This window comes from Oryzias melastigma, linkage group LG22, assembly GCF_002922805.2.
Source record: "Oryzias melastigma strain HK-1 linkage group LG22, ASM292280v2, whole genome shotgun sequence".
Classification (NCBI taxonomy): domain Eukaryota; kingdom Metazoa; phylum Chordata; class Actinopteri; order Beloniformes; family Adrianichthyidae; genus Oryzias; species Oryzias melastigma.
In genome coordinates this window covers 12,936,187-12,963,446 of record NC_050533.1, presented here as the reverse complement: position 1 = coordinate 12,963,446, position 27,260 = coordinate 12,936,187, and the positions used below count along the sequence as shown (strand labels likewise).

Genomic DNA, 27,260 nt, shown 5'->3' with positions numbered 1-27,260 from the left:
TTTTATTTTAATTTTTACTCAAGTTTTTAGAGAAGTTTGCGACACAAATAGAAAGCGATGGATGCATTGGCCTTTATAGTCATTTTCCAATTATTTTTAAAGGTAAATATTAACTTTGCATCGTGTATACTCAAAACATAAGATATTTCCAACTCAAAATTAAAATTAAAGCACATAAATGGTGAAAACTAGGTAAATAAAAAAAACTAAAATGCCTCATAAGGTAACATTTTTACTAAAACTAGTATGTTGTATGGTTGGATATTAATTTAAAAATTAATGTATTAATTCGTTAAAATCCATTATTTTTTAAAATAATAAGTCACGCGTCTTGTTTACAGTAAAAATGTGTGCAATCTGAAACAGCAGGTTTTAGCTTTTAGCGCGCGTCCCCGTCGGTGGAAAAAATGGACACGTGATTGCGCGCTCCCGGGGAGGGAGCAGGAGGAGGAGTCAACGATCCTCCGCGAGGCAACATTGTCTTAGCAAGAAGAGCGTCTCCTGCGTGGCACATTTTTTTTTAAACCCTCACGGAAAGTATACCGAATAGCCCAATTCAAGCCATCGAGAGTTTGATTTATCCAACAAAGGATATTTACCGAGAATTCTTATGTAACCCACTTGAGAGTGAACGGATTAACATTGAGGGATCGTGGTTCATTTCCTGACTGCGAACGGATACAGCTTTACACCGATAGAGAGGCTAAACTCAAGTCCCTTCGTCCTGACATGGACACAGGATTCGTACCCGAAAAGAAAAGGTAACGTCACAGTTTGCTAACGCCGCTTTACTCCTCTGCTTTTCATTTTAAACATTTACAAATATTTTTTTATCTTTTGTTCGAACTTAAATGTTCACTTACGTTTACTCTGCGGCCGGAATTTCAAGGTTAACTGGCAGTTTGGTGTGTTTGTTGGACTTGATACGAATGTCATCGCTGCTAGTGTTAGCCAGAAATGCTAACTTAGCTAGCTGTCGGAAATTGTGTTGATATTGAAGGGTCCGCGTCAACCTGTCGATATTTACACTAAATGATTGTATTAATTTAACTTTATGAGCTGTAGGTGAAGAATTTTGTTCTTGTTAAACATATTCACTGTTACCTTACATGTGCTTTGTTCTGAAACTTCATAGATCCTCTATGTCGATTATTCTTTAGATATTGTTTTATATTTGGGGTTTTCATAAATCAAATTAAAAGTAGGTCAGTGAAGTTGTTTTTTGTTTTTGTTTTTTCCTTTTTTTTCATTAGTATCATGAAAACCTGCTGCTCACATGTGACCTGTGGTGTGAAGTTCCTGTCTGCTTAAGATTCACTCTTTTATTGATTTAAGAATCAGTTTTTAACCCTCTGTTTAGCTGGAAGTTGCTTTTTTAAAATACATTTTGGTTCATCACAAGTCTTAATTATTCAAAACAAAGGTTTTTATTATTTTCCCTAATCTAAACAGTTGCACCCCACTACATAATAATAATAATAATAATAATAATTAATGATGATGATGATTATGGAAGAACGAAACATTGTAGTGTAAAAACTGAGAACTTTTCACTTCAGTAAATTTCTTTAATTTTTAAGGTTAGATGGCCATTTTTATTATTTGCAAGTGCACAGGTGACAGTTTGTTCTACAAAAGTAATAATCACGATATAGTAGTAAAGGTTAGAATTAAATAAAGATAAATGATGTAGGAAAAAGGTGAAACTCATTTGTAAACTATCAGTTTATCAAAGCTGATGCAAGCAAGGGTAACCAGCCACCTGTTTTCGAACTTCTGTTTTTATTAATCTAACAAATTAAGGCATTTTTTAAAAAAATAACATGATTATTTACTATAGAGTAACATTTTAAATGATTAAACAAGTAAATTTTGAGACATTTATTAAGATGCATTGCATTTTACTTTTTACTTTTGCATAATAATCTAGAAATTTTCTGATGAAAGCTTGAAAATTGCATCAGCGAACGAACATAAATCTACAAACATGTAGTATTTAGCATTTTGCATGAAGCAAAAATTGAATTGCTCTGTTTTCAAGGAAACAAAATATTGTAAAAAAATGTTAAGTATTGACTTTACAGAGATATTTGTTTTATTTTCTTCCATATCTTTGATTCTCTGATGTAGCTGTTAAAAAATACATACATACACCAAGAGATGAAATTCACAATTAAAATGCAGGTAAAAAAGAAAAAAAAACATCTTTGGGACTGTGGTGCAAAATATTTGTTTTTTATATATATATATATATATATATATATATATATATATATATATATATAGTATTAAAATGTGTTATTAAAAAGACCCTTATTGTTACTTTTTAAGCTGTAGCCCTGCACCAAAACTAACACAAATAGTAAAAACAGTAGACAACTAAACAGTACATTTTCAACTGCCTTTGCCTCCCTAAATCGCTCAATGTATGTTTGTTTTATAGCTTTATATTTTTAAGATCTAGGTAATGGGGTCATGAATTAAACTTTAAATAACTATGTTTAGTCTTAGCTATTGAAGTAGCTTATTCTGATTTAATTTCTGCTGGCCTCCGTAAAAAGTTTTGGTATTATTTCTGTCTCATCTCTTAATCACAGGGTCTTGACGTCAATGGGAGTGGCTAAAAGTGTCGGAATTCACTGGGTGGTTATTGGTGCTTCCTGTGAGACATTCATGGAGCAGACTAGTTAGAACTAGAAACAGAGATTACCTGGCTTGTATAGAAGAAAATGTTTGGGTTTATTTTTTTGCCTAAAATCTAACTCTATAGTTTTTTCCTGGGTTGAATTCATTGCTGAGATTTTATTTTATGCTCTCAAGTTGAAAATAGGATCTTTGGATCATTACCAACTGTGATTATGTTGGGGTTTTTAACCACTGGAAAGTGAAGGCTTAGGTCAAAGATGTATATTATGTCATCACAGTAATGTTAAGTGGGAGTAACTGTTCTGTGTTGTTGTGAGCTGCTGGTTAGGAGGCTCTTAACTTTTTTTGCCACCCCATAAATGTGCCAAGAGGTTAAAGAAGCATATCTCTTTTTTTTTGCAGTTGATGCTGCAAAAATTAACAGGTCATGGGCTCAGCTCAGAAGGTTGATGGTTTTATTACAAATAGAAAGATCTGGCGGATGGCAAGAGTAAAGTCTAGATAACATCACAAATTAAAAAGAATACTGCAGGTTCTGAGACTTGTATTTGACGATGATGAAAGCAAATCTGAGCATTGGAAGACTTACAGACTTAAGGACAATACAGCTGCTTTTTCCACAGTGATTTACCTTTGGAACAATGAGTCTCTCATTAGTTATGGGAGATGCACCTGATTTCCGAAGAAAAGCACTGAGAATTCTGAGGAATACTTACTGCAGAAGGGAAAATCATTGTATTTTTAGCCTGGACAGCATGCTAACATTGAACTATAAGGGCTAAAACTGCTATCACAAAGATTGAGTGGAAGTTTTTAACTATTTGGCAGTGCATATTACAGATTTTAGGAGCAAGGTAGTGTTTGCTGAGTTCAAAACTTATTAACTTTGTATAATATTTTGAAGACATAAGTCAAGGATTGGGATCAGAGGGGTGCAAAGGGACAGTGTTAAGTCCACAAAGTGACTTTGTGGTTGTAAATTCATGTACTGTGCAAAAGTTTGGCATTTACACTTCTGCAATGGATGGATGGAGAAAGAGAGGAAATTAGAACATTTGCAACGGAGCTGCAACGTCCCATTAAAAGTCAACATACATTGAATTTATTGAGATGGAAAGGTGCACATTTATTGAAAATCAACTGCCTGCTTTCTCATGTAAGTGGCCACAGTAGTACAAAACATGCTTTAATAAGCGAATAGGAAGAAGTTGTATTGAATTCTGAGATTAAAGGTCAGACTTATCAAAAAGGATTAAAGGACCTATATTGTGCTATTCCTAAGCCTTTCAGAGTAAACTACATATATATATATATATGATCATATATTACCTTCTCACACTAAAGAACAGATTTTTTATGAAATGAGTTATTTTTGTGAGCTTATTATCCTACCTGAAAGTAAAACGCCTCAATCTCTGAGGCACCACCTTTCGCTTCTTGTGGGTGCCGCCCATTTCATGACGTCATCCTTGAACTTGCCTCTGCAGCGTGTCTGCGTATCGCCCAAAAAAAAGCAAACAACAATCGAACTTTTGCAGAGATGGATGGGCATTTTGTGCATTTAAAATGGAAAGTGTTTTGCAGATCACCAGTGTGTGTGTTTGCCTGGAAGGGGCTGTTCCTCACTATGTGATGTCACAATGTGAGGTCCCACTCATATTTGTGGATTGGGAGGGGCTCAGAGAGCAAGGAATCTTTAGAGATGCTTCAACAGAGCAAAATATGGTTTTGGTTTTCTTTTTCATGAGGAATTAACATTATAAAACACTTAAAAGCTGTTAAAATAAAAAAGTCGATTTTTTTTTTTAATGATATAGATCCTTTTAAATGTCTCAAATGTGAACAGGGTAAAACAAATCTAAAGAGCATTAGAGGGCATCCCCCAAACATTGAAAATGGGATTAGTGTATCACTGCCACATGTTATGTAATGTTTGCTTTTCATCACTATGAGGTGCAGGTTTGGAGGTCAGGGACGCAAGTTACGTCATGATGTTTACTGAGAGTAACTGTTTGTTGTGTTTTGGGGCTAAAGTAGATTATTAAGTTTGTCACCTTTTTCTTCTCGGTTCTTCTCTATAAAGCTGCATTTTTCGCATTATTATTATTATTATTATTATTATTACATTTTTGCTTGAATATGAAAGATCATTTTAAATTTAAAAAGATTGAATATGTCATTATTTAACGCTCTAATGGTTACATGAAGGGCTGACAGTCGAGCAAGAAATTGTACTTGATCAATAGATTTTTGTTTTTAATGAAGATTCATTTAAATATTTTTCCAGTTTTATGTGAATCATATTCTTGTTGCAGATTTTAGGAGTTGAGTTGGTAGAATTTTAACAAGTTCATTCATTAGAAAAGGAAAGTTTTGGCTATGACTAAAAAAATGGCATTTAAAAGTCCAATATTTAGGTTTGTCGTATAAAGCACAAAGATTTTTAAGACTGATTGAAGAATTTAATTGTGTTTATTATGTAAATGTGTGAATTATGCAAATGTTTTAACATCTCTAGTTTTTAAGATTTGGCTATCATGATGGCACGCTAATAAATTATTGCTCAATGTTTGGTTATCTCTACTCCACCTAGTTATAGTTACCTGGTGTTGGCTGCAAGGGCAGGGTGGTTGCTCTCATTTCTGGAATTAATTTGTGGATTTTGCACAGCACTACTATCAAAACTAACATTTAGCTAACAGATCAGAATAAAAAAAATACTTTTTGCTGTAAAAGGGTTTTATCATAGAAATATTCTCCAATAAAGATGTGGTTGCCATAAGTTTTGAGTTTGAGTTTTCATTTAGCATCCAGTAAATAGCCAGAAGCACAATTTTATACCAAAATAAAGACGCTTGTATGAAAGCTAAATTAGCTAATTTGATTTTAAACTTATAATAAAACATATGTTAAAATGATAAAATTACCACTTTTTAAGTACAAGTCTGTTAATTGATCTCCAAAATAAATCCAAAAGTCTTTAACACAGCACCTCAGTTTTATTGAATATTTCAAACCTTGTGGTTAAGTCTTTTTAAGAACAACAAAAATATTTTCTGCTTCCAGCAGCGCTTCAGTTATCTTGAAAGGAAGTTTATTTTTACGTCTCTGTTTGTGACCGTTACTCTGTTTCTTTTATGTTGATTATATAATGGGACCATATTTATTAAACTGGACTGAAAGACAGAGAGCATTTCCCTTGTAAAGTAGGTCAGTGCCTGGTGACAAAATACACAAACAACTGCTTGTAATAGTTCAGGTGGTTTTTCAAGAGGGGCTATACTTTTATTTTTCTCCCTTCATTTTGTTCTACATCTGAAGTTTTCACACTGCCAAACTTTCACACATGTGAATAACTTTTGCCTTGTTTAGGTTTTTTTATTTCAAGATTTTAAATTTCCCAGAAGTTTAGTCTATGAAAGTCCAGCAGCTGCTGAGTAAATAAGTCTTTTGTCATTATTATTATTTAACATTTTGTATTTACTAATCAAATAATTTTCTCTGTTAAGTTCATTTTTCTTCATTTATTTGAAGTATGTCTGAAATAGAGGATAAATATATCAGTTTGTTTGTCTCTTCTGTCTTACATTTTTTTTATGTTTTTCTTTAAAGGACCAAAATGTTTTTGTTTACATTTTGTCTTTGCGTAGTACTTTGATATTTGCTCTTTTCAAATCGTAGTCTTTGTGCTGATGTGTTAAAGGTAGAGCTTGTTAAACAGTGTGCTGTTGTATCCTGGGGAATTACAGTGGATTATTGCCAGCTGAATCCCAGCGTTGTTTGTTTCAATACTTCAGCAGGAAGGTTGTACCTTCTATAGAGTTAATGGTCTGGTTTAGACTTGCAAACCTTTTTTACCCCAGAGAACTAATTAGGTTTGGATATTCAATTTGCACATCACACATTCTACGGGGAAAGTTTAAGTGCAAAACATAGAGAGAAAAACACGTCATTCTGTCCTGACAGTCGATTGGATTAGCCACAGTATCATTTAAGTTAACTGATCCAGTTTCAGGTGAGGGTGCCTCAAATAACAGAGCTGGTCTTATCTGTAGTGCAAGTGCGTGTCAGATCAATTGTAATTTGGTGAGCATTTCATAGCTAGCTGCTTTTAAGATGTTGACTGGTTGTGGTGCAGCTCCTGTGGCCTCATAATGCATTTTGGGTAATGAGGTAAAGTTTATGAGAAGAATGGTGTAATGGATTCAGAGTTTATCATTTAAATATGGGGTTGCATTCAGATTGGACACATTTGGCTCACTTAAAGTGAACCAGAGTTCGTTTCCCTTTTATAATCCGGAACAAATTTTCAGTCTGAATGCAACCAAGCGGACCCTGGTCCAGGACCAGGAACCGCTCAAGTAGTCTAGATTAATCTCTCCAGTTTGCTCTGAGTTTAAGTCTGAATAGGCTCTGTGCTCGTGGTGGAGCAACTGGACTAAAATGGCCACCGTAGCTGGTCTTAATGTGATGTAAACAGAGATCTGTGGACTAAAATGGAGCAATGATGCAACTGCATTCAAATGTGGTCGTCTAACAACTTTTAACGCGATGTGTCATAAACACATGCCTTCTTAGACGACATCACCTCAGCAGCCGGCTTGTAGCATCTCTACCGTGCCAAAGTGTTGAACCTGACGTTGATACGGATGTTTAAAATTGGTCAGGGAAATATAAAGTTTGAATAAGCAAACTATCCCGACAAGGATTGCAGAGTGTAGGACTTCCATTATTCTTTCTCCCGTTGTTTTGCCTCACCCTCGTAATTCCTGGCCAATGACTGAAGAGGTCTTTAGTCATGTAGTTTTGTTTACAGGATTTTGTTAGAATAAAAACCAATGCAAGGTTCAGGACCCGATCCAGACCAAATTTAGTGGACTTGGTCTGGGCAAAGGGACTTTTCCGGTCCTCCTAGTAGATTTGTGTCTCTTAATATTCTCCTTCATCATAAAAAATAATTTTAAAATCAAGGTAAACTTCATTAAACAGTGTTTTTATGAAATATAATTAAAATGTAGTCAAATTTTCTCAGAATTTGGATAGACCTTTCACCTTTATTTATAAAAAGTTGATCAGTCAATATCAATCAAAAACAGCTTTATGAAAAAAATGTCTTACATTTATATTACATTGTGCTGACATAGAACTGAACAAGATTGGTTATCACTTTCTCAGAGATTTCTAGGATTGCTGGAATATTTAACCTTCCTTCTGCAAACAATCCACACAGACTGGAGGTGTTCTCTAATCAGAGCCACTGTAACAATCCTGCCCTATTTATTTTCTGTTATGTAAAGAATCCAAAGTGCACACAGATACCTCACCAAAGACCAACTGGGTGTAATAATTGTTTGATATTGATTGCACTCCTAAAGCCAACTGTAGTAACAATGATTTCTAAACTGGCCTTCGCAAATGGCTTGAAGAAGAATTGTTGCTAACCTGCAAAGAAAAATAATAGTGTAAACATTTTACAAGATAAATGACAATTCTTAAATATTTATTGTAATTTCAAAATAAAGGTTTGTACTTTATATGCTAAGCAACAGCAAAAGAGCCACAGCTTTTAATTTTGAAGTGTTCTGTTTGGTTTGATTGTTTAAATAGTGCTGTCTTTAAGTTCCTTGAGAATAAAATTTAATGCAGTTATCTTGAGATTCTGTTTGTACACTGTGGACAGCTCATTAATCTACATTTGTTTCATTGCAAGAGCACATTCAGATCAATAGCAATAAGTCTAATAGCGCTGCTGGCACAAGTTAATCTGAATGATCGGCTATTTTTTATGTGAAAATTTCACTTGTTCTGTTTTTCTTTTGGTCTGCCTGAAGATTCACCAACACAAGCTTTAAAATACAAATTATTTGTTGAAACTGATTAAATATCAGAAGCAAAAAGTCTTTGTTTCAACTTTCTGGAAGATTTAAAGTTTGGGTGACTGAATTAAAGCCGTCTGTCTTAGTGTTAAGTTCATCAAAGCTTGTGATTGGCATTGCTGTTGTTCATTGACGCCTCTTCCCTGCAGAGTGAGTTCAGAGCGGAGGAAGGAGAAATCCAGGGATGCAGCGAGATGCCGGCGTGGGAAGGAGTCGGAGGTGTTTTACGAGCTGGCCACGCTGCTGCCGCTCCCTCACAGCGTCAGCTCCAGCCTGGACAAAGCTTCAGTCATGAGACTCACCATAAGTTACCTGCGTATGAGAAAACTACTGGGCTCCGGTTAGTATCTTTTGACGGAAAGCTAAGTTTTGGGAATTAAAGAAAAGCATGAAAATGAAATGTAGTCAGTGAGTGTAAAAAGTGGGGGAGAGGTAAACCAGTTGTTTGCTCTAAACACTCACCAAGTCACAACCTTACAGACTCCTCAGTATACAAGATTGGCTGTTTTTGTTTGCTTAGTGTCGCAGAAAAATGGACATTTCTTCCTGTTTATTAACACTCACTTTAATCTCTTTCCTCCTTCCCAACTTCCTGTTATTTTACCAGATGAGCCTAAACAAGAAGAGGAAACCGAGCTGGATATGAAGTTCAACAGTTCCTACCTTAAGGCTCTGGACGGTTTTCTCATGGTGCTGTCTGAAGACGGAGATATAATCTATCTCTCAGAGAATGTCAACAAGTGCCTTGGACTGGCGCAGGTTAGTCCCATAACATCTGGCGGGTTTCAGAAACACAGCTAACAGAAAGTTTGGAAGTGAGATTAAAAATGTTATCTGAGAAAACATGGAGATGCTCCACAGTCGTTCATGACTGATTTTTGCTCCTTCTATCTTCTGCAGTTTGATCTGACCGGGCAAAATGTGTTTGACTACACACATCCCTGTGACCAGGAGGAGCTGAGGGAAATGTTGGTGTACAGAACAGGTGAGCTGCAGCACAATCAAAAGACATCCTATATGTGAAGTTGGTGTCAACGGAACTTTCCCATGTAGTGACGAGCAATGATAGCCTGTGGCTCCCTAACTCCTTTAACATTTGATTTGCTGCTGGGTGTTCATGTTGTCTTATGAAGCTGCATTCACATCGAACACAATGTGCATCCGCCACCTCTTTTTTTTTATGCCAATTTCTGCTGCTTTGATGGCAATTTACTGCTGGACATTTGTCCAAAAAATGTGTTTATAAACCTGACTAGGAGTGTGTATTGGCAATAGTCTGGTGATGTAATGTGTATCATGATGTGTCTCACGATACGATATATATTGCGATATATCCTGAGACTGTATCAGAACAATTTTTTTTTAAAGAGTATGACTTAGGAAAAAACTCTGAGCTGTAATATGCGTTTCGTGTTCATAAAATGGTAACATTTATTTTATTTAACGATAATTTAATAATAAGCCCAGCAACTGCATCTCATACAAGTTCATTTTACCCACAAATTCATGGAATTTTTCTTTTGGTAAATATCTGTGCTGCCAACAAGGGTTTAGGTGTAAAAACAAAAGTCAGACGCGGAACTACGTTTGCTTATAAATATTTAATTAAATATCGTCTTGTCAACATTTTAAATCGATGCAAGCATTGCCAAATGAAAGATCACAATATATCGGCAAATCGATTTTTCCCTACATCCCTAAACCTGACTCGGGTTGTATGTGGGATGAGCTACTGTCCTAAGTTTTAGCCTCACCTCTACATTGAAGGACTATATACCTTGTTTTAATGCACAAAAGACACAGAAGATGTTGAAAGATCCAGTTTATTTATTTTGAAAAGCTCTACAAATATGTCAGTAAGCTCATGGCTCATGGTCTAGGTTCATGAGATCATTCAGAGATTTTCCCAGTACGGTGAGGATCACCATTTCCTGCAGGAGCTGCGTCTGAATGACGGCTGCTTTCAGCGGTACTTCCATCTCTCTGTGACCCAGTTTGTCTATTTGCTTTCCCAAATTAGTCAGAAGAAGGAAAAAATAAGAATAAAATGAGATTAGCTTTTTATTATTTTTTCAATACAAATAAGAAAATATGAAGTCCAGGGTCATGTCATGGACCAAAGCCGAGTCCCTGATTGGTTGACACGACAAAAATTATTTGTTCAGATATTTGAACTTTGGCTGCAGCCGATGCTCAGAACGCTCCACAGGACCTCTGATCGTTTCTTTACATTAACTTAACATTGAAACCAGATGCCCCTGATGTGAATGCAGCTTTAGATTATTAGAAGAAAATAGTTTTTTCTAAAATGTGCTTTTTGGGAGTATATTTGCTGTCTCTACTTCCTCTTTTTTAAACTTTCTTCCCCACAATGAAACTATGTGTACAGCTCAGCGCCTCCTCTTTGTCAACTGAAGCTCAACCTTTTTCTTGTGACTTTAGGCTCCAAGAAAGCAAAAGAACCAAATTCAGAGCGCAGCTTCTTCCTCCGAATGAAGTGCACGCTCACTAGCAGAGGCCGCACCGTCAACGTCAAGTCAGCTACATGGAAGGTTGGCATCATTTCAGTTTATAACTTATATTTTAGGCCAGACCATTCATGTCAGTGTCAGATATTTTGTCAAGTTAATCAGGTTTCTACAAGTGTGGTTTTCATTAAGTCTTAGTTTAACCATCTTGAACCTGCATGACTGGTTAATGTGTTAATGTGAGGCCTGTTCTTTCTCAATGGAGACAATAATCAAGTTGCACAATAATGATAATGACATTGCCTCCATCGCCTTTTGTACACACTTCAGTTGGCTGGATGTCAAAGCAGATAAACTAGTGACACTTTCAGAATCTATATATTTTATTTTTTGTAGGAGTGGATTTTTTTTTAATATGTATCCAAACAAAAAGAGAAACTATTTTGTTGTCCTAGAATAACTGTGTTTTTACCGTTGTGCGTCTCCAGGTGCTTCACTGCTCGGGTCACGTGCACGTTAACGGCGTCCAAGCTGAGCAGAACAGTAACGGACAAAAGGAGCCTCCTGTGCCGTACCTGGTTCTGATCTGTGATCCAATCCCCCACCCCTCCAACATCGAAGTCCCTCTGGACACCAAGACCTTCCTCAGCCGCCACACCATGGACATGAAGTTCACATACTGTGATGAGAGGTGGGTTCAGAGTTAACAGTAAGAGCATCAGAAGCATTTGAAGCCACACAGAGCCCCCTACTGTTCAGTGCCGGTACTAAAATCTAGACCTGAAGAAAAACTTTGTGTTCAATCCAGGATCACTGAGCTCATGGGTTATGACCCAGAAGACCTGCTAAATCGTTCTATTTATGAGTACTACCACGCTCTGGACTCGGACCATCTCACTAAAACTCACCACAACTGTAAGTAAAACAGCTTTTTTTAAACGCATTAAAACTGAAACTTTAGCTTCTGGTTTGAAATATAGATATTCTTTAATCACTGTTTTTTCCCTTTTTGATGCTTGTAGTGTTTGCTAAAGGCCAGGTCTGCACGGGTAGATACCGGATGTTGGCGAAGAGCGGAGGCTTTGTGTGGGTCGAAACACAAGCCACAGTTATCTACAACAACAAGAACTCTCAGCCGCAGTGTGTTGTTTGTGTCAACTTTGTGCTCAGGTACAGTGAACTCTCGAAGCATTTCCAGAAGCCTTTTTGTTGCTGCAGATCTAACTTTTCTGTCCTGTTTTTGAACAGTGGAATCCAGGAAGAGAAGCTGATTATGTCTCTGGATCAGATTGAGGATGTGAAATCGGTGAAAGAGGAGCCGCAGGAGGCAGACGAAGCTGCAGCTGAGAGCGATGAGACGGCCTCACCAAAGCCAGAAAACGGACCAGAGCAAGAACTGATAAAGCACTTTAAAAAGATGGCGCAGTCAGAACCGTTTGACACACTGTATGACCAGCTGAAGGAGGAGCCCGAGGCCCTCACCCTGCTCGCTCCAGCAGCTGGAGACACAATCATCTCTCTGGATTTTAGCCAGCCTGGTGCGTACTCAAAAACGTTCGTCAGCATTCATCTGCTTTATATTCTGATCCGTGAAACCATTCTCACCGTCTCCTTTTTTCTGGTGCAGAACCAGAACCAGAGATCCACTTGCTGAAGGACGCTCCTCTCTACAATGATGTAATGCTGCTTTCCACAAGTGACAAGCTGGCTCTGCCTCTGTCCCCTCTGCCGCCCAGCGAGGCTCTCAGTCTGTCCAACACACCTGAGGAGGTTAAACCTGAGAGTCCCACCGCAGCCCCTCCCAGCACGCTGATCCCTGACAGTCCGCCGCAGGTAAAGTCAACTTACATGAACATTTAGGAAACTTATTGACTGTCATTAATTTGTACTGAAGAAGGGAGAATAAAAGAGTTTTGTTTTCTGCAGACCGACAGTTCGATAGACTTTTGCTTCCCCATGGATTCAGAAGAGAACTCTGAATTCAAACTGGACCTGGTGGAGAAGATGTTTGCCATCGACACCGAATCCAAAACCCCCTTCAACACACAGGTAGTCATCAGCTTTGACTGTATTTGTGGCATCTTTATTTAGAAATTATCAAACCAATGCTGCTGAAAACTCCCATTAATTGAACTGCTTTGCTCCCTAATGTTGATGCAGGACTTGGATCTGGAGATGTTGGCTCCCTACATCTCCATGGACGATGATTTCCAGCTGCCTTGTGTCACCGTAGAGGAGCCACAGCCCTCTGGACCAGTCAAACTCCTGAAACCCTCCCCGGTTTGTGTTACAAAAGACGCCCTCAGCTATCCCACCCCCCAGCTAAACCCGCTCAGCGGTTGCACGGCCTCTCCAGGACCGCCTGACACTGCCGGCACCCCGTCTCTGCCCGCCGAGACACCGAAGAGGTGACGTCTCCAAACGTCAACAACTTCAGTCGCACTTTAGAACAGCTGGTTTAACGAATGTCTTCATGCTGCAGAGCTGGAAACCTGGAGAAAGATGTCCACCCCTGCAGTCCTGCTGCTCCAAACACGCAGCGTAAAAGAAAACTGAGTGATCTAATGGAGATCATTGAACAGGTTAGTCCACCTTAAGAATCATCTTTTTTGTGTTTTTAACATGTCCTTGCAGCATTTTTGGCAGGTTATTCTGTGTCAACAGTCCCGCCCACAACTCAGAGTTATATTTCTTATGAGCCACTGCTGCTGAGCATAAAATATGTCTAAGTAATCAACATTTTCATTTAGGCTAAAATCTGCAAAATTGTAATTAAAAGATTACTGGGAATGATTTTAAAATTGGAAAAAATATATTTGGAGTTGGAATTTAACATATTTAAGGTGAAACATTCTTTGATGTTTCTCTCAGGGACCTTTGCCCAAGGAGTTGGAGAAGGGCAAAAAACTAAAACCATCGGAGCTGGGAACAACTAGGACTGTCCTTTTGGTACCTTCAGGTAAATGCAAAGTAAAAAAAAAAATAAAAAAACACGACCGTGTTGGTTTAAATGTCAATTTAAGGTGATGTCTCTCTGACTTAGATTTGGCGAGTCGACTTCTTGGCACCACTTCAGAGAGCTCCAGTTCTCCCTTCACTCTGCCGCAGCTCACTCGCTACGACTGCGAGGTAAACGCCCCTTTACAAGGTCGCCAGTACCTCCTGCAGGGGGAGGAGCTACTGCGGGCATTGGACCATGTCATCTGAGTCAGTGTTTCACTGCTGGACTATACTGGACACTACAATTAGTCCCTGACATTTTCATCCGCCCTCTTCCTTCCCTCAATCCCACACTTCCTTATTTATGTATCCGTACGAGTTCGACTGTAGTCTGGCTGCTGTCTGTGCACATCGTGTGATATTTGCAGCATTCCACCAAGACAAAACACCACGGCAGCAGTTTGGGTTCTTATTTTTTTAATTTGTTTCGGTGCGAGGGATTCGAGCATCATGGGATTCCCTGTCGTAGTTCTTGGTTCGTTCTGTTTCTCCCTCTTCCTGGGGGGGTTCTCTCAGCACACAGCGCCTTGACAGATGACCCGTCTGCAACAGGTCACCATAGAACCTGGCGCTACTGCCAGCAGTGTATTGTAAGCTTCAGTCGCACAATTTCTATTTTCTTAAAGAAAAAAAAATACTACCAGCAATATATATTAAGCCTTTTTAACGTAGTTTTAATGGGATATAAACAGTTTTATTTTTTCTTCCCATACTTGTATGTTGTAGTACTCGTACCTAACGGATGTCTTTAGTCCAGAACGATGCGGCTTAAACCTAAAGTGGGTTGAATGTTTCCATTTAATGGCTGTCTTTGATCTAAACACAACTGTGTAGCAATCTAGTACAAGTCACTTTATTATTTTACTGTGTGTTACTGTACATATACCAGGGAAATTTGTTCCGTGTGACTTCACAGTTTGAAGTTCTTATCTCATGCAGGATTGACTTATATTTTTTTTAAAAACATGAATTAGATTCATGATGTTAATCATGTGTGACATTCTCAAAGCGGTCAGTTCTAATCATATTTTGCTCATCCTAACATTTGTGACTTGTCAGGCTTTCTCACTTCAATGGTAGTCCATTTAATACCGTTTCTTCTCGCCGTAGTGTTGAGTCTCTAATGCTACTTTTGCTGTTTAACAATAAATGGCTTTAAAAGAAAAATAAGAAAATTTGCTGTTGAACTTTTTATTTAACAAACAGTGCATTTCAAAGTAGACGTTTTCGTTTCTTGTAGTTATTAAAATTAGTGTTATCACGTGATCGTACAGCCCTTAGAGTTAGTCAAAAAAAGAAAAGAGCCTGTGTTCACATTTTCTTCATGTTACAGCTTGGAAGGCGGGCATGACGCCTGTCGATCTGCAGCTTGTTACTCGATGAATTCAGGAGTCACTTGCAGTTGAAGCAGCTTGTTCCCTCTCTGCACCAGCAAGGTGATCCTGTCGCTGCTGCGGACCGCCTTGTAGATCTCCTCAGAGGTGTTCACTTTAACCCCGTTTATCTCCACGACGATGTCTCCTGCGAGCATGCCGGCTCTGAAACCAGCAGAAATGAGCTGCATTTGAGTGCATCACCTCCACAAAAAAGGATTTAAAGTCCCACTCTGATTAAAAATTGTGTTTTTTAATATGTTCTTGTGCTATTTTTCTCATGGTGGAGGACATATCAGTCCCTCCATGATTTTGCGATGTTGCGATCGCAACGATTAACGCAAATTCAAACATGGTTCTATTGAAGTTAAATGACAGCACAACAACGTAACTGATGATGGTGCTTTATTTTCCTAGTGCATGTGTCACGATGAAAGGAGGGCAAACAAAAAGTCCCGCCCACAACTCTGAGTTGGATTTCTATTTGATAACTACCACTCTGCACCAACTATGTCCTAGAAAACGACACAGGTGTATTGATTTTAGCCAAAATCATAGTTTAAAGACCACTGGGCACAATCAAATCGGAGTGGGACTTTAAAACAAGAACATTTGCAGAGCGATCATACACTCTGCTCCCCTTCCACCTCTTCACCTGCTGGCAGGCGAGCCCGTGATGACTCTGTGGATCAGGATGCCATGCGTCACGTTGGGGAACATGGAGTCTCTCAGCTGCAGCTCAGCGATGATGCTAAAGAGAGACTCATATGGATTTAGATGCTCTGGTGCTTTCAATATTCCCAAGTTGCAGTGGTTACCTTGGAGTCAGCGTCAGCATCATAACTCCTATGTATCGCGCCTTAGTTCCTGACTCGCCAAACCAAGGCTCTAAGAAGAAAAAAACAAGATATAATCTTATAGGAGCAGGTGTATTTAGTACAGAAAGGAGGATTCTTTTCTCCTTACTGTTTTTCTTTGCCGCTTGATCAAGGAAGATTTTCACCCGATCAGATGGAATAGCAAATGAAATCCCAGCAGTGACCTTCATTGTATTGATACCAATGACCTCCCCATCCTAAGAATGAGTGAGATGACAGTTAAAATATACAATCACTGGGCTGCATTTGATTTGTCTGAATTAACACTGAACCCATTAATTTAGTGGTAAGACCATGAGGACAGAAGTTTAAAGCGAGCTTAGAGCTAAAGATGGCTTCTAAAGTAGGTCAATCCCATTAACTCTAATGTAAAACTTTACAACAGAGATAAAAATATTCCAAGTGATTCCAAAAACATCATTTTGTTTTGTTGTATTTGAGCAGAAAATTGAATAAAATTCTATTTGTGAGGAAAATAAAACATTTCTTCTGAATGTACCACTAAACTACTATAAAGTTAAGAGCTGTGACTCACCAGATTAATCAGTGGACCTCCAGAATTTCCAAACTGAAAAACAAATTAGTCACAGGTGACAAGAAGAAATATTACACCTGAGTAACAGCAAATCCATTCACCCTTTAAATGGGAGTGTCGTTAGTCAGGGAGTTCCCAACTGAACACTCACGTCGATGGTCGCGTCCGTCTGTATGTACTCCATGTTGGGGTTGGACAGGCCCAGCTCCTTGCTGTCCCTCTGTGCTGAGCTGACGATCCCGGATGTGATGGTGTTCCTGAGAGCAAACGGACTTCCCATGGCGACCACAAACTCCCCTTGTCGAACGTCCGACGACTGACCGAGTTTCAGGGTGGGGAGGGGCTTCTGCACGGCGATGAGTTGAAGTAATGAGAAAAGGTTATTTCAGTACTAAAAAATGTTTCTTTTTATTCCTTTTGTGTTACATTGAAGATCCTGTTTTTTTAGAGTTGAATATATGAATCACAACTGTTTTTTTTTTATTTAGAAAACCTGGAAATTACAATCTTTCCTGAACAAGGAAACAACTGATGACTCAAAGCCAACACTTTTGACTCACTAACCTCTCGAGATTTCTGTCTCTAGTCACACTGTCAACAAATATGAACTCCAACAAGAAAAAAAAAAATAAAGTATGTTTTGTTTAAGCAGAAATGATCTTTGGCTGCTCACCTTTGGACTGATTTTGATGGTTGCAATGTCAGCCACAGGATCCACGTCCTGCACGCTGGCGTGGTACATGTCCCCATTGGTGAGCTTCACGCAAACGCCCCTCTTGTTGGCCACAACGTGTGCATTGGTGACGATGAGACCGTCACTGCTGATGACAAAACCAGAGCCATTCGACACCGGGACTTCCCTTCCTGAGAAAGGATGTCTGCAAAAGAACAGAGCAGTTGATGGAAAACAAAAACTAGACAGAAATGTTTTTTTTATGTCCAAATTAAGAAGTTCTAATGCAGCTTGTTTTCCAACTTCCATGCATCGTGAGATGATATTTATTTTTATATTTAATAGGAAAATAGGAAAAGATAAATAAATATTCGAGAGAGTGAAAAGACATAAAAACCTTATAAATATCCTTTACCAAATGTGTTACCACAACCAGTGCACCCACTATCTATTGTAGCCCTGTATCCTCTCTAATGAGTACATAGTACCATATACACAAATACACACAGACACAAACACACAAAGACATCCAACATCAAAGAAGTCTGGCTCAAACACAAAAATCAACATATAAAGAGTCTCAGACATTTTTTTTCAGTCAAATATTAGTTTTAATCTGACTTTTTATTAGTAAAAAAAAAAGTCAAAATTGCATCCATTAGATTAACTGTTTGGCAGCACTGAATGAATAATTTTATTTCCCACATTCACTATTTGATCCGTCACCATTTAATCAATAAAAGATGCTTTTAAAAATTCTTATTCCAAATCTAGTTTTGTTTGTTTATTCTTTAAACGTTGTTTTGTAAGTGATATAAACAGGACAAAAATTGACTTTTATTTTGAAATACTATGAATTTTTGCATTAAACTGTGACAGAAAAGCAGTTTTTGCCCAAAACTAACACAAGAAATTACTTTACAGAAAGGTTATTATTTACAGAAAGGTTAATCCATAGATTTTGTGAACTGATAGCATTTTCTAATTTAAAAAATCTGCTTTTAAACCCAGCTTTACCTGGACAATCTTGTCAAAGATAAATATTATGTCAATTCAAAAATTTAACCGCAAAGAGGTCTGGATTATAACTATATTTTTAGATTACTGCAAGTTTGTTTGCATCAAATCTATTAATTGCGTACATATAAATAAAATTATAATAGAGGGGATTTTTTTATTATTTGTTTTGTTTGTTCTTGTATTTGTACTGTTGCAATGACAATAAATACTATTTAATCTTCTGCACCTCTGTACATGTACACTGATGAGCATCACCACCAGCCATTGCAATGTTGCCAAACCAACTTTAACAAAGAAATAACCCGCAGAAAAACAACAGAGCTGCACAGGGACTCAGTGAACCTGCAAAAAGTAGATGTCAGGATAAGCTGATGTTTGTCTTCTTTTCTCTGTGAGGGTTTTGATTAAATCAACTCACAGATCATATCTTTTTTTCTCGTTCATTTACAACAGAAACTTTCCCGTTTGCCTTTAAAAAGTAATAGGGGACTATTTTTTCCCTGACTCACCTGCCTAGGATCTCAATGTACACAACAGCTGGAGTGGACTTCTCCACCACATCTGCAATGAAGTTGTATCTATATCGGGGGCTGTCTGGTTTATATGGGGAGGCACAGTGAGCAGAGGGTAAAAGGAGCTCTAGAACCCCCCTGGACATGGAGTCTCCTCTGACCCCTTTGTCCTTTTGGCTGTCCAGCAGAGCCGCCCCGCAGAGCCCCAAAGCCAGCGACGTCCACAGGACCGAGCTACCGCTCTGCCCGCTGTCTCCTTCGGCCTGGGCTCTGTCGTACAGACTCTTCCTCCCCGTGGGTTCTCCGTGGCCGCATGTCACCGCAGAGGACGTCCGAGAAAACGTGTTCTTGGGCAGGGCGTTGAGTCTCTGGCGGCGGGCGTGTGTCGCCAAAGCGGACACAAAACACTTACGGACAGCGCTTGATGCCATGTTGCATCACTCTCCTCTCCACTTTGTTGACAGCAAACCCGACTTTAAATCCCTAGAAGTACCAAATGAGAAAACACTAGTTCTTTAAAATAGGAATACTGACAGCATATGTCAAGGATAAAGGCAATATATTGAAGTTACTTCCTTAAAAGTTGGACTTCCCGATTCTTTCCGTGGGTTTGGGTGACAGCTTCCCAGGGACCCTGTCTTCGTCTACGACACAACTTTGCTCGGTTACACGCACGTTTACTCACTACTGCCCCCTCAAGGAGAAAGGGGCGAACTACTGGCTCCCATCGAATACTACACCTCCGCCCTTAAAACGAACGGATTAAAAATAGACTTATGTGGATTTAAAATATATATATTAGTATGTAATGCATTTGGTGTAACTTAAAACCTTCGTTTACTTTTTTGGAGGAGCTCAATCGTTGCACACGAAAGATCTAGGATGCGTGGTCACGTGTCCTGTGGCTTCAAATGCTTTTTTAAAAATCATGCTGACAGCTCTCCTTTCCGAAACCATTTATGCCCCCCCTCGAGTAAGAAGGAAAATTCTCTCCCAACTTTATCCAAAACAGACATGTCTCATATCAGAACATGTTTTCCTCCCAAAATGTATTAAATCAATTTTAAAACAATCAATAACACATACCCTTGTAAGGAATTTTAAGGTTAAGATTTTATATACAAGATAATTTATGCATCTTATGTCAAAATGGTTTTGAAACTCAAACACACCTCTTCTATTATTGTAACTCAGTTAACATTTTTTGGATGGATTTATATGATTAGATTTCTATTAAAAAAACAGCATTTCCACAATTTAGCTATATTAATATTCAATTTGGTTGTATTAATAAAAACCAAAGAATACAGTTTTTGTTAAGTAATTTTATAATTTTAGGTAAATTTTTCATTTACAAATGGCTTTTTTTAAATTAGCCCAATTTTTTGTTTCTTCAGAAACAATTTGAATATTTTATGCCCCTTCAAAGACTAAAATAAAAAAAAACCTTTTAGATAAGTTTTTCTTCTTTCTGTCCCCTTTTCATTTTTTCTTTGTATTTCCATCGTGTTTTAGTTTACAACTCAAGTATATATTACATGTTTTTCCTATTAATGAATAAAAATAAAAAGATCAGTTTATTTAATATAGTGCCTTTTTCCTTTTTATTTACTTATAATTTTGAGTTGTTTTGAAACATTACAATTGTGTTTTTTCATATTACTTATTTATTTTAATTTCATATAATGTTTTTTATTCTCTTATTGTCCGCTCAGACTCCATTACTGTATGTTTCTTGTAAGATGGTACAACGCCCTTTGTTTTGTAATTTTCTGTGTGACTTGTAACGTTGAATTCGTTAATTATGAAAAAATAATTTAAAAAAAAGCTCTCTTTCTACAAGGTTTCTCTGTCTAACTAGACTTTCTATGGCTAAACGGTTTTGGGGGAGAATTAAGGACACTTGTATCCATTGCATTTGGGAAAGACACATGGATTTTTTGATTAGTTTTGATTGTATTCTCTTTTTTTGGAATATTAATTTGTAATTGTAAAAAATACTGTTTATGTTGTAGCCTGTGAGTGCTTACATTCAGCTCTGAGTCTTTATAGGACAATAATTCTAACATGACCTTTGGTTTTATTCCTCTAGACTCGGAAGAAGAGGTTTTGATCTTAAAAAAAAGCAGTTGACAGCAGTTTTCTACTGACCAAAAGCAGCGGGAGCAGCGACACCACTTTGTATTTGATATTTTTTACTGTCTTTATTCCTGTTATATGTTTTGATTACAGAATAACACAGAAGCACAAAGAGAAAATGTGTTTTTTTTTCTAAATGTAATGCACATTTTTCAATTTTGACACTGCACCACAAAGGGTCATCTCGCTGCAGCAAATAAACTACAACAAAAATATGAAATAACACAAGTCAAACATTTTCTACAGTACTTCAAGTCTAATTTGCTGGGTTATTTTTTTCCCTACTTACTACTAATGTTGATTTCATCATAAACATCACTACTTTGGTTTGGGGTCCAATATGGCTAGATAAAGCATATGAAGTATTTATAAATATATACAGTAATACTAGTTGTTATGAGCACTACCCTTCTGGAATAAACATTCAAATTTAAAGGAGTCAAATGAACTGTAGTGGTTTGGAAACAGAGTTAGGTTAAGTGACTGTCGTTTGCATAGCCATTAGATAAACGTTGTGCCAATTATTCCACAATGACACATTACAGATTACTTTCTATTGATGTGTAAAGTTGCCACTTGCATTGCATTTTTGAGTAATTAGTCTAATAGTTGCAAAACACATGTTACTGAACATGTAATAACATGTTGAATGTACATGTAATAACTGCTAAAAAATAAATGTTACTCAATAGCAATGTACACTATTTTCAGTTATAAAAGTGTAACATATTACTTTAAAACACACATTTCGTAATAAATAACAACCACTTCTAGAAATTTAATAGTTTTAGTGCCTGTGATCTTATCTAAAAGGAGGTTCACACAAATTTATGGATTACTTCATTTTATAAAGGGATTTAAAATTTAGTATGGTAAATATATACATTATTTATTCTTTTAAAAATAATTTTAAATTATAGAAGGCTAATTTATATTTAACTTAACTTATAATGACAATAAAAAGCTAATGTTGTTTTAAGTTTATTGGGAATCAAATTGAAGGTTTTTATTCTTTTTGGTTTCATTCTCCTCCACACCTGCTGGGGGCAGTAATGAATTAGTGTTAGCATTGGTGACTCGCTAAGAGCCCAAGTAAAAACAACCAATGACGGTTTGTTTTTAGAAGTACGTCACAGGATTCTGACCAAACGCGGCAGCGAGGAGGAGTTTGAAAATGGCGGGCTAGGTGCTAACTGCTACTGCATCTCCGATATATGAGTTTTGTCTGTTAAAACATGGCGTCTTATCGTCTATTACATCGCTCTTATGCAAACTTTGAATCTCCCGCAAAGGTGTTCGCGCAGCTAAAATGTAAGGTACAGAAAGAAGCGAAGTCCTCGAAGATGGGGAAGAACGGAGCGTGTAGCGTCAGAGAGGAGTTCAGGCCAGTATTTCACTCGCCGAAGAAAACAAACCTCTGGATGACGGAAGAGCTTACGGACTCTCAGGGGTTCGATTCCGATCTCAACGAGGCTAATGCTTTGACTCTGTCGCCAATAATGAGTCCTCAAAAGACGTTCGATTGCGCTCCTCCCGATGATAGACTGCTGGATGAAACGCTCGCGCGCACACAAAAGGACTATCCCTTTCTCGAGTCTACAGCGGTGTCGCACCCCCTGTCTTCAGTCAACAGGTGTCTGGCATTGGAACGGGGGCGTCCGATGAGAGGCTCGGGCAGGCTCGGCGGCTACAGGTCTCCGGCGAAAGCAGCGGGGAGGGATGCGCTTGACAACAAACGCGTCCCTCTGGTCATTGGATGCTCTCCAAACGGTCTGTTCTCCCCCATGAGAAACAGGAAGAGGAAACTGGAGCAACACGAGTTTCGGAAAACCTCTGTAATGAAAGAAGAGATCAAGAAAGACAAACATCTACAGATGGATGGGAAAAGCTCTGCTTTTGGTGAGGATGGAGGGGCTGTGAGAGGAGGAGGAGGCTGTGTCAACCAGCCAGAGATGCTCAGTGATCACATGTTCACACCCAGGAAGAAGGTTCAGAAACGTGAGTGCTCACACAACTCTCTAATGTATAACACTACTATATACTAAATACATGTTGTTGTTTTTTTTTTTAACAGATTGCAGTGTTGTAGTTGAAAGGCTCCCCATTATGTCTCCTGCCAAAATGTTTGCTTTCATGAAGAAGAAGGAACACAAAACTCAGAAGCTGGAAGCTCACATCAGCAACAGCAGACGAGATCTCTTTGGTGAGCATCATGACAGTACGAACATGCCTATTATTCAAAGGGTAGAACGATTAATTAATATTTTTACGATCCAACCAGATCGATCTGAGTTGTTAATCGTAAATAAAATCGTTTCAAAATTAAATAAATCAATTATATCAGTATTATAAGATATTTTTAGGATTGAGGCAACATATATTTTACTATAGGGGAGCAAAAGAGTGATCAAACTATTATTACAGTCCAATCCAACACTCTGATTGGTTGATTGATTTGTTCATTTCAAGCAAAGAGTGTAAAATACAGGACTATACACACATATTTCAAACTCATTGCAGAAATAATGAAACACATTGATTAGAAAATAGAAAACAAACAAACAAAACACACTTATGTCACATTTGATTAAATATAATTATCCACTAAAGGCAAGTAGAGTTGGATTGATTGCTTGAAAAGGAATGGGAAGAAATGAATTTATATGATCCCACCCTGACTTTGTTGCTTCATTTAACAGTTTTGCATATTTGTGTAATTCGGTTCTAATCAGATCAAATGCAAGGGTTATTTTTTTATTTTGAATTTTGCAAAGCCATGTGACAGAGTGGTATATTGTTCTTATTATGTTTAGTTTGTAGTATTTTAATGTGGAAAAACAACATTTTTGTTTATGAAACTTAAATGTAGATTGATTAATTCTTATTTACTTGTTTGTACACTTGATTAACTTCCAAGAAAATGTAGAAATGTGGAAAAGTTTATCTGCACTGCTCAGTACTCAGGTATTTATTGGGTTACACTGGTTGAATTTTTGGCTAAAGATGTCGATTTTAGATCAGAGAATCGGATAGTTCAAAATGAATCGTATCGTCAACCAAAAATTATGATATGAATCAAATTGCTTAAACGAATCATTACACCTCTACTGTTATTTACATCCATGTGATGACATTTTCAGACTTTTCTTTCTTTCATTTCTTTCTTATATTTTATTTTTCTGCAGGAAACTTGCACCAGACCGAAGACATTCCTCTTCCTGCAGCTGAAAACCACGTGAACGACGCTCCTGAGAGGTGTACTCCCGCTCAAGAGTCCGACAGAAACACGTCTGACAGCCAGTCGGACAGCAGTCGCTCCGCCTGTCCCCCGAGAACGTCCACGTCGCCAGCGCCTGTTTTACTGGAGGACCCGCTGGTTCTCAACTCCCCACAAATCTCCATTCCGAAAAAGTCTGACCACAGGCATTGGCCCAACCAAAGAAAATTCCCAGTCGTGAGTACAAAAGTTGGATTTGAAGGAGTCATTTTAGGTCACATAACAGACATGAGAAAAGTACTTTGATTTTGAGACTTTAGGCTTCAAGGATGATTGGATGTAACACCCAAAAACTTATTTTGACATAATTATTTTTTGTGCGGCTAATTCAATTGATCAAACTTTTCATTAAAATATGTAAAAAGTCTCTTAAATTATGCCAATAAATGTGAATAATTCAGATAAAAAATGCAGTCGAGTAAACTTTCCTGTTACTTTTTCTTTCCTTCACAAGGAGAATGTGATCTATCTGAAGAAGTGGATGGTGATGAGGAGCAGTAACGGGCTTTTTGTTGATGGAATTCACAGGTAAAGGCCCCTGAAAGTAATCACAATAATGGTTCTGTTGTTGGAAAAAAAAAAAAACATGGAATCTCCTTTTCTGTTGCCTCTGAATCCAGGGAAGACAACATACAATGGCACAGTAACATCATTGTGGAGAGACTTTCCAAATCGATGCTGAAGACCGTCTCAGGAAGAGTTTACGTCTTAGAAGGGGACATGCTCACAAATGTTGCTTCTGGTGAGCTTGTTTACTGTGTTTTTCTACTCAGAGAAAATCTGAATACAACAAACCTCAATCAAAAACTAATTTGTGTTTTCTTGTTTTTCTTTGCAGATTTTCCAAAGTGGTTTCTGCAAAAGTTCGCTAATGGTTTCCCAGCTGACTGGAAGAAGCTTTATGAGAAGTTTCTGTCCGAGTCAAAGGAGTAAGAGCTCTTATTTGAAGTTTATGACAAAGATTTTCTTACTTTTTTCTTCCTTGGTAATTACTTTTAATTTTTGTTTTATTAGAAAAAAAAAGAAGAAAAACCACAAAATATGCACACATGCTGCTAAAAAACCCAAGGCTGCTCCTGTGAGCAGTTCAGCGAGGAAACAAAGTCTCAGACCGCAGAAGACGAGTGAGTATGAGAGGACACATTCAGGAGCCTTGAATGAAATGCTTTGTTCTTGATCAACTACATTAACTTTTTAACACCAGAGGTGTCACCGGTGACACTCAAACACAAACTCTTTAACATACTGCAACTTTTCATCTGCTAACACGATCAACATGATTCCAGTAGATTTTGAAGGAGAGAAGTGGTGCAAGTTTGCAGTACATCAAAGAGCATAAAAGGTTGAAGAGCCTCTCGTTTCTTTTTTTTTGTGTTTTTAACATGTTCTTGTGGCATTTTTCTTATGACAGAGAACATAAATTTAAATTTGGAGTATTTTTTTATTCAAATTGTGAATCAAAAGTAGACCACCCCCCAAAAAAACATTGGAAAATGTTGAATTTTTGATGTAGAACGGCATAATCATAATTAAAAGACCTCTGGGAATTAGGGCTGGGTTGATAAAATCGATTATCAATCTGAATCAATTTAAGCTTAATGGATCAATAATAGATTCATAAAAATATTAATTGATTTAGCACATAAAGCTAAAGTTCGCTAGCTTGATGCTAACGTTTAATGGAATTTTCCTTAGGACAGCTAATGCTAGGTCGACCTAAACTTACATTGTTGACTAAATTAACATCTATATTCACTCACAGATATTAATTTTCCATACTATTTTAAGGAAATATTTTGAAATGTGGCATTGTGAACACTGAATGTTAGATGCAACCTACATTTTTGATTTAACTGTATTTACAGGTACTGTAGAAAACAATTTTATGTTTGTGTATTTATTTTTTAATTTTTGCATGGTATGACTACTGATTTGGACTAAATATTAACAAAACAAGTTTAAAAATGGTTTAAACTTTAACAGGATTCTTTCTTGTTTTTACACTGTCATCTTCACCAGCTGACGTCAGTCCTCCGTCGTCGTCCGCCTCCACCAAAGTGTCTCGCAGCGGCCGCGTCATCAAGCCTCCTCTGGAGTATTGGAAAGGAGGGAGGGTCATTTTAGACGCAGAGATGAACGTCACCATCCACGAATGTTATAATAACATCCTATCTGTAAGGGAATAAGAGGTGGAAGGAGGGATTTTTTTTTTTTTTAGGCTTGAATCAACAACCGATGTTATTTTTCACAGGGCTCCGTGGCAGAATCTCAGGCGGCAGCAGAGGAGCCTGTTCGTGGTTTAGTGCCTCACAGCAAAGGTAAGCCTGGAGAAATGTATTTTTAGAAACCAAAAACCCTAAAGACTCTCACACATAAAACTCTCTCCCTTTAGGTAAAAAGTTCAGTAGTTTACCAGCTGTGGATGAAGTTTCTGTTCCGGTGAGGAAGATCAAGATGCCCCAAAAGCAGGGGAAGAGTATGCCTAAACCTGGAAAGTTCCACGATTCATCTGATGATTCTCCAGGAACGTGCAGCAGCACCGACAAGAGATCTGGAAGAAGGACGAGGCAAACGGGGGACACGGACATGCGTGTCACGAGATTGTCTAGCAGGAAACGCTCTGTCCCGACAAATCTGAGCTCCCCTGAGATTCTGGAAACAGAAAGCCAGTTGTCCTCTGAGGAAAAGAGGCCTCAGAGGGGCAGGGAAGTTCCTCAGAAGCCCGAACAGAACCACAGTCTCTCGTCAAACCAATCTTCAGAGGAGGAGTTCACAAAACCCAAGACGACAAATCGCAGTAGAAGAAGGAACAAAAAGCCGCACGAACAACAAAAATCGATCAAAATACCACCAGCGGGGAACC

The 27,260-nt window shown here is 37.9% G+C and overlaps 3 protein-coding genes across 5 annotated transcripts in view; 2 read left to right on the top strand and 1 right to left on the bottom strand.

Moving 5' to 3' along the window:
* The first annotated feature begins 414 nt into the window (after positions 1–414).
* On the top strand, positions 415–15,165 carry hif1aa (hypoxia inducible factor 1 subunit alpha a). The gene is made up of 15 exons (XM_024290772.2): positions 415–761; positions 8,672–8,862; positions 9,130–9,281; positions 9,423–9,507; positions 10,965–11,074; positions 11,479–11,681; positions 11,799–11,905; positions 12,013–12,160; positions 12,239–12,528; positions 12,618–12,823; positions 12,917–13,039; positions 13,151–13,398; positions 13,473–13,572; positions 13,862–13,949; positions 14,034–15,165. The coding sequence occupies exons 1-15, from the start codon at positions 730–732 to the stop codon at positions 14,195–14,197; spliced, it is 2,247 nt and encodes a 748-aa protein (XP_024146540.1). The 5' UTR covers positions 415–729; the 3' UTR covers positions 14,198–15,165.
* Positions 15,166–19,706, bottom strand: LOC112157885 (serine protease HTRA2, mitochondrial). Of its 2 annotated transcripts, XM_024291084.2 has the most exons (9): positions 19,554–19,706; positions 18,979–19,464; positions 17,450–17,654; positions 16,928–17,122; positions 16,777–16,809; positions 16,330–16,438; positions 16,182–16,251; positions 16,019–16,114; positions 15,166–15,528 (listed from the first exon to the last, which is right to left on the bottom strand). In XM_024291084.2, exons 2-9 carry the CDS (start codon positions 19,410–19,412, stop codon positions 15,363–15,365), a joined length of 1,308 nt encoding a protein of 435 aa, XP_024146852.1. In that variant the 5' UTR covers positions 19,413–19,464; positions 19,554–19,706; the 3' UTR covers positions 15,166–15,362. The 2 variants fall into 2 exon arrangements, with proteins under 2 accessions (XP_024146852.1, XP_024146778.1); XM_024291010.2 differs by having other exon boundaries at positions 18,979–19,657.
* A 2,530-nt stretch (positions 19,707–22,236) lies between these two features.
* The window catches only part of mis18bp1 (MIS18 binding protein 1), a 7,949-nt gene continuing 2,925 nt past the window's right edge, over positions 22,237–27,260 (top strand). The window contains exons 1-10 of one of the 2 annotated variants that reach the window (XM_024273521.2): positions 22,237–23,118; positions 23,195–23,323; positions 24,306–24,574; positions 24,852–24,925; positions 25,018–25,139; positions 25,236–25,326; positions 25,412–25,521; positions 26,417–26,571; positions 26,649–26,715; positions 26,790–26,866. In XM_024273521.2, the coding sequence (XP_024129289.1) occupies positions 22,356–23,118; positions 23,195–23,323; positions 24,306–24,574; positions 24,852–24,925; positions 25,018–25,139; positions 25,236–25,326; positions 25,412–25,521; positions 26,417–26,571; positions 26,649–26,715; positions 26,790–26,866 (1,857 nt within the window). In that variant the 5' untranslated portion in view covers positions 22,237–22,355. Of the gene's footprint in view, positions 23,119–23,194; positions 23,324–24,305; positions 24,575–24,851; positions 24,926–25,017; positions 25,140–25,235; positions 25,327–25,411; positions 25,522–26,416; positions 26,572–26,648; positions 26,716–26,789; positions 26,947–27,260 lie in introns of both variants that reach the window. The other variant, XM_024273515.2, reaches the window with a different exon arrangement.